A 14,434-nucleotide genomic window follows, 5' to 3' on the forward strand; every position below is an offset into this window, starting at 1 on the left:
TAATCCCAGCACTCGGGAGGCAGAGGCAGGCGGATCTCTGTGAGTTCGAGACCAGCCTGGTCTACAAGAGCTAGTCCCAGGACAGCCAGGGCTACACTGAGAAACACTGTCTAGAATTTAAAAAAAAATAAAAAGGAAACTCTATTACTGTAGAGGGATTTGTGTCTCTGTATGATAATGCACTAGAAAATTTAAAAATGGAACAATTAAATAAGAAGATAACTAATTTAGATCAGGCTTATGTAATATCAATTGTAAACATTACCAGTTTTATCATCTTCTTAATCATTATAAAGTTGGTTAATATGACTACCAAGATACACTTAGATAAACTTAATAAAAGAGATCATAGAGACATTCAAACCCATACAGAGGAGAACCAATTTCAACATTTCATTATAAGGTTAAAGAGTAACAACCTAAGGTTTTCAAACAATAAACTTTAATTTATCCAATCACCTTACAGGAACAAATGCCAAATGATAGGTATCCCCAAGGCTGTGCAAGAGTTAACTGGAATTCTGTGGAAATGTTAGATTTAAGGAGAATCAAGGCAGCAACAGTTTCATATGGCATGCATTCAACTTTTGTGAAGCAGATATTAAACTCATGGTCAACTTGCAATAGAATGATCCCTAGAGACTGGAGAAACTTGATCAAAGTGATTTTGGGAGTCTGGTCCTCTATTACAATGGAAGATCTGGTAGAAAAAAAGAGGCTAAGACCATGGAAAAATGAAGAAGGGCTAGAGATCTGGAAATCTCCCAAGACCAACTTCTTGGAAAGGGAGATTATTTTGAGGTACAATGGCAATCATGACCACCCCCTGGATTTATGCAGCTTTGGATGCTTGAGACTGAACTGGAGAAATAGGAAAGAAAATTGAGTCATTTACTAAAGTTACACAGGGCCCAAAGGAAGCCTTCATGGATTTCTTACAAAGACTAACTTCAGCAGTAAACAGAATAAATAAATTCAGAAGCTAGACAAATAATAATTAAATCTCTGGATTTTGAAAATGCTAATGTACAATTCAAAAGGGTAATTAGGCCATTAATCCAAGATCAGCACCCTTGGAGGAATGGATATGAGATACAATTAATATTGAATCTCACGACCATGATGATATATAAATAGGAGAGGAGATTCCCAGAGGTTTGAAGAAAAATTGAAATGCCAAGTTGTTTCAATTGTAGCAAACACAGTCACCTAAAAAGGGATTATAACCATGGCATTCCTTTAAAAAAAAAAATGCTTTCTCTAAGCATAACTCAAACAGAATGCCTCTCCTTTCCAGACTATGCAAAAGCTGTGGCCAGGAGAGGCATTGGACAAATAAATGAAGGTCTCCAAAGACAGTCATTGTAACCCTTTGCTATGGGGAAATGCCTTAAGGGGATTCTTGCAGGCCCCATGCATATTCGATTCAGTCACTCCCTGTAACCATGGAGGAAACTCCTTCCCAAAGCAATTAAAGAACCTAATAATAAGAATCTAATATGTATATATTCCATACTTTCTTCATCCATTCTTCCATTGAAGGGCATCTAGGTTGTTTCCAGGTTCGGCTATTACAAACAATGCTGCTATGAACATAGATGAGCATATACTTTTGTTGTATGATAGGGCATCTCTTGGGTATATTCCCAAGAGTGGTATTGCTGGGTCCAGGGGTAGGTTGATCCCGACTTTACTGAAAAACCACCACACTGCTTTCCAAAGTGGTTGCACAAGTTTGCATTCCCACCAGCAATGGATGAGTGTACCCCTTTCTCTACAACCTCTCCAGCAGAGGCTATCATTGGTGTTTTTGATTTTAGCCATTCTGACAGGTGTAAGATGGTATCTTAATGTTGTCTTGATTTGCATTTCCCTGATCGCTAAGGAAGTTGAGCATGATCTTAAGTGTCTTTTGGCCATTTGAACTTCTTCTGTTGAGAATTCTCTGTTCAGCTCAGTGCCCCATTTTATAATTGGATTGATTGACCTTTTACAGTCTAGTTTCTTCTTGAATTTTGCATACAAATGGACGGAAATTGAAAACACTATCCTGAGTGAGGTAAGCCAGACCCAAAAAGAGGAACATGGGATGTACTCACTCATATTTGGGTTCTAGCCATAAATAAAGGGCATTGAGACTATAATTCGTGATTCTAGAGAAGCTAAATAAGAAGGTAAACCCAAAGAAAAACATATAAGCATCCTCCTGAATATTAACCTTCATCAGGCGATGAAAGAGGACAGAGACAGAGACCCACATTGGAGCACCGGACTGAAGTCTCACGATCCAAAGGAGGAGCAGAAGGAGAGAGAGCACGAGCAAGGAACTCAGGACCGCGAGGGGTGCACACACACACTGAGACAATGGGGATGTTCTATTGGGAACTCACCAAGGCCAGCGGGCAGGGGTCTGAAAAAGCATGGGACAAAACCGGACTCGCTGAACATAGTGGACAATGAGGACTACTGAGAACTGAAGAACAATGGCAATGGGTTTTTGATCCTATTGCACGTAATGGCTTTGTGGGAGCCTAGGTAGTTTGGATGCTCACCTTACTAGACCTGGATGGAGGTGAGTGGTCCTTGGACCTCCCACAGGGTGGTCCTTGGACCTCCCACAGGGCAGGGAACCCTGATTGCTCTTTGGGCTGACGAGGGAGGAAGACTTGATTGGGGAGGGGGAGGGAAATTGGAGGCAGTGGCAGGGAAGAGGCAGAAATCTTTAAGAAATAAATAAATTAATTAATTAATTTTAAAAAAAAAAGAACCTATAATAAGAAACCATACTGCTCCGAAAGACAGAAAATCTATAGAGGAGAAAAAAATTCAGGAAAAACCATAAGGCACATATTTTAGAAACCTTCTATAAATGAACAAAGACAAAAATTAAAAATGAGAATAAATGATGTTGTCATTGAAGGTCTTATAGACACTGGTGCAGATGTCACAATAATTGAGCCAGAATGTTGGCACCCAAATTGACTTCTTCAAGAGGTAAATATTCAGTTTTGGGGACTGGAACTTTATCTCAGGTAAAACAGAGCACAAGATGGGTTGAATGTATAGGGCCAGTAGGACAAAGAAAAAAAAATAAAGCTATATGTGGCTATAGCAATGACTTTGTAGGGACATGATTTGTTATAACAAAGGAATACTCAGATAAACATTCTCTCAATCTTAGAAACAAACCAGACATTAACATAAGTTCCTGGGAAAAATATTGAATATTAGAAATAACAGTCACTGGCCATTCAAGCTGCACAAGAACAAGACAGAACACCTGATAATTCAAAGGCACCAACAGCCCTACCTTTAAAATGACTGATAAGACAAACCTGTATGAGTTGTGCAATGGCCTTTAACAGAAACTGCAGGTCACAGAACAGTTGGTACAGGAGCAGTTAAGTGCTCAGAATATTAAAGAATCAACTAGCCCCTGAAATTCTCTTCTGTTTATTATTAAAAAGAAATAAGGGCAACAGAGAATGGAAACAGATCTAATAGTTGTTAATAAGGTGATTCAGCCAATGGGCTCTCTACAATATGGAATTTCTTTGCCTTCCTTATTACCTGTATGACCTCTTATTGATTTTAAAGACTGCTTCTTCACTATACCTTTAAAAGAAAAGGACAGAGAAAATATTGCCTTCATAGAGCCTACTTACAATAATTCTCAGCCTGCTAAGAAATATCAATGAAAGATTCTTCCACACGGAATGTTAAATAGTCCACACTGTGCCAATATTTTGTAAGTCAGCAATTGGAAATGATATGTAAGCAATTTCCTGAATCTATAGTTTACCATTACATGGACAGCATTTTGATATAAAAAAATTTAAATAAAGAAAATGTTGCCTTGTTAGGGATTACAAATTGAGCCTGAAAAAAATACAAAGAGGAGATTTTGCTAATTATTTACATAATAAAATAGGTTTACAAAAATTAGTCCCCAAAAGGTACAAATTAGGAGAGATATATTGCAGACTCTTAATTACTTCCAAAGATTGGTAGAGGACATTTCTCATATATACTGCACTATTGGTATAGGTCCTGATGACCTGAATAATTAAAACAAAACCTTAGATTGTGATAAGGGCTTATATAGTACAAGGGAGTTATCAGCTAAAGATTAGAGAAAATTGGCTTTTATTGAATAGAAATTACAGAAGACACATATAGATCATGTGGATTTGAATCTTAATTGCATTCTGGTCATATTACACTCAAAATATCCCCCTACAAGAATTTTAATGCAGAAGAAAGATATTATCTTATAATGGATCTTTTTACGATATAAACAAAATTAAAACTTAAAAATTTATGTGGAAAAGGTCTCTGAGTTAATTCTAAAAGGAAAAATGAAACTTTGCCAAATAGCAGGAAGAGACCCAGCAGAAATTGTAGTGCCTTTTAATAATGATGAAATTGACAAATTATGGGCAGAAAGTAAACCCTGGCAAAGAGGTTGCAGTAATTTTAGCAGGAGAGATTAACAACAAATATACCAAAAGCAAGAGAATTCCATTAATAAAGAGAACTAACTAGATCATTCCTCACATTATACAGGAATATATATATTTGTGTGTGTATGTGTGTGTGTGTGTGTGTGTGTATAAGGGCACAAACTGGAGCTCTTACACTCTATAGTGATACAAATAAATCAGCAAAGATAGGTAACAAATCAGAAAATTTAAGTAAGGTGGACATAAGCCCTTATATGATTCTGACCTAAAGTCAGAATTATATACTATTCTCATGGTATTAGTGGACTTTACAGAACCTCTCAATATATTTACTGATTCACAATATGCAGAAAGAGTTGTTTTGCAAATTGAAACCACTAAATTTATTCTAGATGATACAGAATTGATTTTTTTATTATTTATTTAGGCACAAGAAATAATCAGGAATAGGAATCATCCCATATATATATAAAACACACATCTGATCCTATGCTGATCTGCCAGAGACTCTATCATAAAATATTAAAGAAATTGATCAATTATTGATTATAAATGTGCTAGAGTCCTCAGAATTTCATAGAAAACATCATGCCAATAGCAAGGGATTAAAAAAAAAAGGACTTTTCCATCACCAAGCCAAGGAAATTAAAAGGAAATGTCCTACTTGTTTTTTATCCCACCAAACTCTACTACATGCAGGCAGTAACCCAAAGGGTACTCAAAGGAATGCATTCTAGCTGATGGATGTGTTCCATTTTGTAGAATTTGAAAAATTAAAATATATAAAACACATCACTGATATCATCTATTCAGGTTTTCAACGGGCAACTGCTTTGAGTTCAGCTGATTTGGTAGTCACAAATTTGCTAGAAGTTATGGCCATAATGGGTATACCTATACAAATAAAGACAGACAGTGCTCCAACATATGTTTTTAAGAAAATGGAACAGTTTTTTGCTTATTATAAAATAAAGTATATTACAGACATACTATGCAATCCTACAGGGCAGGCAGTTATAGAGAGATCAAATTTAACTCTAAAGGGCATGATAAATTAAAAGGAGTAATAAAGACCCCCAGAAATAGATTGCATAATGCTTTATTAATTTTGAATTTTCTAAATACTAATGAGAAAGAAACAAAGCTGCTGAATGATGTTAGATAGTAGAATAAAAGATGGAATCAAATCAGCCAGTATACTTTAAAGATGTGTTGACCTCAGAATGGAAAGCAGGATATGTGTCACACTGGGAAAGGGGATTTGCTTTTGCTTTCACAAGAGAAAAAAACTGTGGATACCATCAAAATTGATAAAATTTGATTTGAACAAGAAATACTGTTGATTAGAAAGGTAATATATAATCAAACAGCATAAACTACCTTTAAGCTAACAAATATTTTTAATTTTATCAGATATAACTTGTCATAAAGGAACCTCCCAAAAAATTACATTGGTGAATGGTTTTATTTCTGTCTTTTCAAGATAATGAAAGCCTCCAGCTAAGGAATTTGAAGACCACTGGACAAATAAAACATCTGAGAAAAAATGACAAACCATCCAGAAAAAAAATGTCCCAAGAAAAACTAATTTGCAAGTGAATTGGGTACAACCTTTTGTACTCACCACGATAGAATAGATATGGAGTATTTTTTTCTGAATTTGCATTTGTTAATGGATTAGACATTGTGGATGTATTTATTGCCTATATATATTGTATATTGTTATTATACTTACTGTATATAGTGTTTCTTATATTAGTTAGAACCTTCCTTTTTAAATTTTTAGACAAAAAAAGGGAAATGTGATTTTTTTTTTTGTACAAATAAAGTTTGCTTGAAGAAAAGAGTGCAGAGCTAGCCACTAGCTAATCATAGAGGTCTGAAGGTCTGTACAGACAGACAGGAAGTGATACAGCTGGGAAGACAGGGGAAGTGATAAGGCAGAAGGAGACAGAAACTCAGTCTCTTTTTAGCTGGAAAGTTGAGAAGGTAAGGTGGCTGTGGTTTTGTTCCTTCATCTCTCTGATTTCTCAGCATTTTCCCCTATATCTGGCTCTGGGCTTTTATTATTAAGACCTATTAGCAGTCATGCTACAGATTAGTTTCATATACATAGTAAGATATTGTGATGGTACCAAAACCAAAGCATAGTATTCCTATTTATTTCTGAAACACAATGCCTGAATGAAATTTTAAACTATATCATTAGCAATTCTCTGCCTGAAACATAGTCTCAACCTGTGATATCTGCCATTTGTGTTACAATGCAGTGTTCAGAAAGATTGGAGTGTAAAACATTTTGGTTTGCAGATAGTGAATATTCAACCCTTAGGAAAGTGGGCTGAAAGATGCCATGGATATCTAACAAACTCAGTTTGCAATGTGAGAAATTTTATAGGGCACATGACTTGTTTTGTCCAATAAGGACATGGATGATGAGGAGCAAAGGCAGAAAGACAGACAGGATAAATTAAACCTCACATCAGCATCAATTCAAGTGTGAGACCTTCAACCTGATAAAAGCAAAGCATCTGTATTGAAGGACTATTATTATACATTCAAAATCGCTACAACTTCCTTATTCTGATCATGGCGTACATGTGTGTTCATGATGTGTGTTGGGGAGCACATATGCTCATATCACATGTGTGAACACACATGTACAATCATGGGGTGGGTCCTCTCTTTATACCTTTATGTGAGTTCTGAAACTTCAACTCAGGTTTCTAGGCTTGCACACCAAATGCCTATACCTTGCCAGCCCAAATTAAATATTTTGAAACAAGCAAAAGGACTTAGCTAAAGATATATACAGTGATATATTTGTAAAGAAATTGGTACAGTCTCCATGATTTCCTGATAAATTACAATAATCTCTTCCAAAAATGTTGGGGAAGAAATATGATTTACAGAATGTAAATGACACATCATCAACTCAGGCTAGTCACTACAATTGCCTCTCTTTTATTCATGTTGAAAAAGTCCTTCAGGAATCTGTATCTGTATAAAATCAATTCTATTTTATGTCATTAAGTATGACCACTTAATGTAAACAAAAGCCTCTGACTTCAATCCCCATCACCCATATGAAAAAGTCTGACATGAAAGCATATACTCATAATCCCAGGTTGGGGAAGAGAAGCACTAAAAGATCTCTAGGGCTCAATGGTCAGTGTAGTTAGCCAAATCAACAAGTTTCAGATCAGTAAGAGACACCATCTCAAAGAAAAGGTAGAACACAACTGAAGAAATTGACAGATGAGTATGTCCACATAAATGAAAACACATATTCATATGCCCTCACATATGTGCACACATGTAGACATCAATACATAGATACATGCCATTATAAAGTTTTAGAGACAATCAATACTTAGCAATACAAAAAGAGTGTGATGAAAAAAATTCTTACCAAAAGCATCTTCAACTCCATCATAAAGCTCACTAGATCAGGAGACTGCTTCAATCTCTAAATCAAAAGATTTTCAATTAATAACTCATGCAATGAATGCTCCACTCACTGAAGCTGAAATGAATGTGGACAATGGATTAACTTCAACTAAATATTAACAGTGTTAAATAGTGAGATATTGGTCATCACTTCTATTTCTGCCAATTTCATTTCATTTTGAAAATAAAACTTTTGTCTTAGTTTGTTTTTTATTGTGATAAACAGAATTACAAAAAAAAAAATACTTGAAAAGGAAAGGGTTTATTTCCACTTAGAGCTGTAGTCCGTCTTGATGGCCAGGGACTCCAGGTAAGAACCAAAAGCGGAGACCAAAGCAGAACACTGCTTATGGCCTTGCCACCGGGGCTTGCTCAGCTTGCTTTCTCATACCATCCAGGACTACCTGCCAGGGGTGGTATCATCTCAGTGGACTGCACCTTCCGCAGCAGTCACTAATCAAGGAAATTTCCTACCAACCTGCTGACGGCCATCTGATGAAAGTAAGTTCTCGACTGAGGTTCCTCTTCCCAAAAGCTCAAGCTGGTATCAATCAAGTTGATTAAAACTAATTAGTCTACTCAGATGAAATGTAGTGAACAGTGGATAAATTCACATAAAACATCACACTTGCCTTCATTTCTTCAGTATTCATCACTAAAAACTTAGGAAGGCATTATTTTAAAAGAAGAAGGGCAGAGTAAAGAGATGTGAACAGAAAGAGGAACATAAGATATAAAATTCTAACTTCTAAAGTCTAGCGTAAACGTTTGAAAGAAAATGGCCCCCAAACAGAATGGCACTATTAAGAGGTGTGACCTTGTTGGAGTAGGTGTGGTCATGTTGGAAGAAGTATGTCACTGTGGAGGTAAGCTTTGAAGTCTCATATATGCTCAAGCTACCGACCAGTGTCATAGACCACTTCCTGTAGCCTGAAAGATATAGGACTCTCAGCTAAATTTCCAGCACCATGTCTGCCTGCACAACACCATGTCATGCCATGATGATAATGGACTGAACCTCTGAACTATAAGAAAGTAACCCCATTTAAATGTTTTCATTTCTAAGAGTTGCCAAGGTCATGGTGTCTCTTCACAGCAATAGAAATCTTAACTAAGATATCTAGTTAATGTATTAACTAGATTTATTAATAATACTATACACTTTGTTTCTTGATCTTTAAGACCATGGATAGTCATTTTCATCCTTTCACAGCAAGGTCATCCTAACATTTAAAAAAAGGAAACATTCAATAAAAAAACTATTAAAATAAAATGGCAAAAACAGCTTTCCCTTATAAAACAGAATGGATATTTCAGAGATCTGGTGTACAATTCATGCAAAATCTTTTATTATGGAAATAACTACATGATGTGGGAGTCCCCTCTGTGTGTTGTGATTACCATTAATGAATAAAGACACTGCTCTGGACCTATAGCAAGGCAGAACTTAGGTAGGCAGGGAAAGCTAGGCTGGATGCTGGGAGAAAGAAGGGCAGAGTCAGAGAGAAGCCATGGAGTCACGGGAGACAGACACTGGGAACTTTAGCCGGTAAGCCACTGTCACATGGAGATACACAGATTAATAGGAATGGGTTAAATTAATACGTGAGAGTTTGCCAATAAGAAGCTAGAGCTAATGGGCCAAGCAGTGATTTACTTAATACAGTATCTATGTGATTATTTTGGGTCTAAGCTAGCCAGGCAGCTGGAACCCAACAAGCAGCCAAACTCCAACAACAACTACAGAATAAACAGTCACATCTTAGAATGTTTTCTTAGAATACTACATCATTTCTCTGCTGAAAAAAAAATACTGCTTACTTTCTGTTTCTGTTTTACATTGTGATGCACTAGCCACACACTGTTCTAAACAAAAGTAAATGTAAACTTGTTCCATGTTTTCAGAAGACAAAATTAAAAGCCTAAAGTATTTGAATATCACATGATAGCAAAGCACCCATATAACATGGCTCTGGTAGAGCACATGCCTGTGGAGTAAATCTGACACCATTGGTGCTTTTACATGGGGCAACTTGTAGTAAAGCCCTGTGAGCCATAATCCAACATAATACCTTGTTTTATAATGAGTTCTACTAGAATGCAGCCCTACCCCTGTGTCCTTCACTTAAGGCTCTTTAGGTGTTGCTGTCAGAACAGAATACCACAACTGACAGGGCTTGGTTGTTTATGAAACCTGAACAACCTTTTATAATAACTTTGTTGACTGCTTGGATCACATTTACTGAAAATAGTATAAGAGCAAATTAGTAACATTTAATCAAACCCTGGGAGAAAAAACTGAATGCTGAGTTTTCCCTGATGAGATGGAAGGCAGGGGGATATAAGTGATGGCAACTTTAGAAATCTTCTTTCAGAATAAGCATAGAGAAATGAGGTATTTGTCCCACTGTTTGCTTAGTCCCCGGTGAGTGCATTTTTCAGGCTATTTAAATGACTGAATGGACTCATTCTTAATCTTCCATGTACAATATAAATTAGTAACAAGAATGAGGAGCAGGGTAAAGAGAGTAGAGAGAATCTCAACATTCCATTAAAGCAATGCTGAGCTTGCACAACTAGCAAGAGTTTGCACTCTTCTACTCAAGAGGGTTCATCTTGCACACTCCTCTGTGACCCAGTAGCCCTTCATAGAGGGTGAGCATCCTTGCCTGTTATCACCATAACTTATCTTTCACACAGAATATAATACAGAACCTCAGGAGAAACACACAAAGGAAAAGATCATTAAAACAAGTGCAATTCTACTAACATTTATTTTTCTGGAAAAGAATTCCACCATTTGACTTATTTCAGTAATAATTTCATTTCCAATGTTTCTATACTCTTCCAATGACTTTTTAGATAGGGTACACCAAGCACTAAGAATAGCTAAATTAATGCTGTCAAGTTCTCTCCTCAGTCACCCTCGGCTCCTCTCTTTATGATAGGTCACAGGGACCTAAGTGACTTCCATTTCACCTTACCTCTTCATAAACCAGAACTACAAAACCTTTATTGTTATACACAGCCTACGCCCAAGCTTTTTTTCTATCACCACTCTGCAAGTTTAGTAGAGAAATCAACTAAGAAATACATATTGATTGGGTGACCACATTTGAAAGCATTATGTCTCAAGACTGAAAATCAATTTCAAACCCCAATGTTGCCTTGACATTTGCTGAAGATTCCAGCAAACATTCTACATAATACACAATCTCTAAAACACTTGAAAAATACAAAACACATCAATCAGCTTGTTTACAAATAAGCTTGTTTACAATCAGCTTGTTTACAAACCAGGGCTTTAGAGTGCAAATTTAGTAATTCCTGTCCTCATTTTGAATCATAAAATTATTAACATACTTACTTGTTGGACTATTTGACGGTATTCATTAAGTATATTTTTCAGTTGCCAGCTAAACAGTAATCTAAAATTTTAAAAGGGAAAAATAGTGTATTCATCGTTTGCTTTTACAAGAAAAAATATATTTTATGCTATCAAACATGCACATATAATAAAAATCATATAAGTATAATTCTGGCAATAAAAATATTGACCACTCACACTGCTGAAAGTCTTATCACTTCAAACATAAATAACAACTATCTGTAAGAAACATGCTAATAACACGCCTTTTCTGAACTATAACATGTTCAAATAAAATCTCCATTGAAGTAGACACTTCATCAGAGTAGGAAGATATAATACACAGTTTGAATCATAATATATCAAATATACATTTGAAAAAGGCTGTGTACAATTTATTCTTCAAATTACAGATTAATGTAACTGAACAGATACTTTTAATTATATAGGTGTTGATAAGTTCATCACCCCCAGCTTACCATAACTCAGAACATGATATTGGTAGATCAGTAACTTTTTTAAGGAATTGTAGAAAGTCTGAGTTTAGGGTTGCATAGATGGTTCAGAGGTTAAGAGCACTGGCTGCTCTTCCAGAAGATCTAGGTCAGACTGTCAGAACCCACATGGTAACTCATAACTGTTCCCTGAGCAACAGGCATTCATGTGGTTCACAGACATACACACAAACAAATCACTCATATACATGAAATAAAAATAAGTAAGTAGGACAGGCACTGTGGTGCATACGTTTGATTCTAGCACTTGAGAGGCAGAGACAGGGGGATCTCTGAGTCAGAATGTGCGGGATCATTCAATCACATTTTGAACCTCAAATCTGGATTTCTATTGATTAAATGAAATTAAACTTGGATCAGGAGTCTAAGTTAGCAACTAGTCATAGATCATAAGAAGGCATCTGGAAGAAATAGAGAAAAACAGGTAGTAGTAGGGAGGAGTTTGGAGTGGCATGGCCTTTTCTGGTTTGAAAGAGATAGCAGCAATGAGATGTGACTAGTTGCTTCTCAGCCTCTCTGAGTTCACAAGTTTTCACCCCAGCCTTTGAATCTCAAGTCTTATTTATAAACAGAACAACAGAGATTTAGGTAAGCTTCCTTTAGCAGTAGCAACAGGGCTGGTGCTTGTGGGATCAGGCCCTGCCCTGAATGGCAAGGTTGATGCTAGAAAAGCAGGCCAGTAACTGTGGTATTGCAACTGCTGGATGAAATATTTTTAGATTAAGGCACAGCCAGGATACCGAAATTAAAACAAAATTTGGGTGTCACACAGGGACAGAGGAATCATGCCAGCCACTTATTCTGCAGTTGTTCTTGGGCCTTTCCACGCAAGCACTGACAGAAAGCAATTTCCACTTGCCAGTACTCCAAAAAGCTTGCACTTGGAAATTGCAGGAAGGGCTTGTGTTCACTGTTGAAACTATACACAGTGAGAAGTCATCAGATTTGATGAGATACTTAGAAAATCTTAGAGGATAGTTAAAAAAAATTATAAAAGAATAGCGAACATTATAATGCAGGGACCCTGTATAGCACTACAAAGTATGGTTTGAAAATTGAAATTTTAACTGAAGGGAAAAATGACCTAGATGGAATTGACATTATGCCCATTGTAATTACTAACAGTTTGGAAATTTTAAAAAGTAGTTTGATAAGTTGGCCAAATATGATAATTTGACTGATGAGATGCAAACCATCTACAAGAGCTAGTTCCAGGACATGAACCTAAAGCTACGGAGAAACCCTGTCTCAAAAATAAAAAAAAAAAAACAAAAAACAGTGAAAATAAGAAAATTTGATTTATAAGAAACAGACTTTAGAAAGACTTACTAATGAAAAAGAGGAAAAAATGGCTAATAATATACAAGTCTTGGACTTAACATTAATAAAGACACAATCTTTAAAAAGACCTACTAATGAAAATAACAAAAATACTTCGACACAGACAGAGGAGTTTAGAGAAGAACCTATCTCACCACTGTATTATGAAACTGAAGAGCAGTGGCCTAAGGCTATTAGAATACAAACCTTAATTTATCCAAATTATTGTACAAGAATGGCCACCAGATAACAGGCACCCCAAGGTGACAGAGATTTAACTGAAATAATGTAGAAATGCTAGCATTTAAGAGATTTAAGGGAGCAGTTATTTCATACGATATGCATTCATCATATCGTATGATGTTATGGGGCAGAGGGGCAGATGTTAAATTCATCAACAACTTGGAACAGAATTATTCTACAAGACTGAAAAGATTTAGTTACAACAGTATTGAAAGCTGATCCTCAGTTACAATGGAAAACATGGTGGAGAGAGGAAGCAAGGGTTCTGGAACAATGAGGTAGGATTAGAGGTCATGACATTTCCCAAGACCAGTCTGTAGGTGAGGGCCAGTATGCTGGTTTGCAAAGAAAGTCTATATTTGATGATAACACCTTGGATCTATGCTGAATAGCAGCTTTGAATGCTTAGGACAAGGCTGAAGAATCTGGAAAAAGGGCTGATTCACTTACTAAAATTATACAAGGCCCAAAGGAAACCTTCACAGATTGTTTTTTAAAAAGATTGACCTCAGCTGCAAATAGAATGATATCAGATACAGATATTGGAAAAATGTTGACTATTTGTGTTTTGAAAATGCTAATTCAGAATGCAAAAGGATGATTAGGACTTTAAAGACTAGATCAGCACCCACAGATGAGTGGATCCAAAATACAGCTGATATTGAATCTCTCACACTTGTGATGATACTTGGGTAGGAGAAGTAAAATTTCTAAAAATTTCAAGAAAAATCAAAAGGTCAGATATTTTAACTGTGGTAAGCTAGATCTTCTGAAAAGGGATTGTAGGCAAGGTGTTCCTATAAATAATTTTTTTTCTAGAGATAATTAAAATGAAAGGCCCTAGCCTTCTGGAATATGTCGAAGGTGTGGCAAAGGCTGCCAAAGGTCTAACGAACACAGGTCAACATGGGACAGACAAGATAACTCACTGCCAAGAGAAAACACCTTAGTAGGCCTCTCATAGTCCCCAATGTCAAACTGGGCTTAATCATTACCTGTCAGCATTGGGAAGACCCCTCCACAAAGCAATTAAAAGACTTACTGTCTGTTATTACAAACCATACTGCTCTGGATTG

The 14,434-nt window shown here is 36.2% G+C and overlaps 1 protein-coding gene across 2 annotated transcripts in view; it reads right to left on the reverse strand.

The window, feature by feature from the left end:
* Positions 1-14,434, reverse strand: part of Fancl (FA complementation group L) — a 77,827-nt gene that overhangs the window by 49,633 nt on the left and 13,760 nt on the right. For both annotated transcript variants that reach the window (XM_057772367.1, XM_057772368.1), the window contains 2 exons: positions 11,281-11,341; positions 7,876-7,932 (listed from right to left, as the gene is read on the reverse strand). In XM_057772367.1, coding sequence (XP_057628350.1) covers positions 7,876-7,932; positions 11,281-11,341 — 118 coding nt within the window. The remainder of the gene's footprint in view (positions 1-7,875; positions 7,933-11,280; positions 11,342-14,434) is intronic.

This window comes from Chionomys nivalis, chromosome 6 (genome assembly GCF_950005125.1).
Source record: "Chionomys nivalis chromosome 6, mChiNiv1.1, whole genome shotgun sequence".
NCBI lineage: Eukaryota > Metazoa > Chordata > Mammalia > Rodentia > Cricetidae > Chionomys > Chionomys nivalis.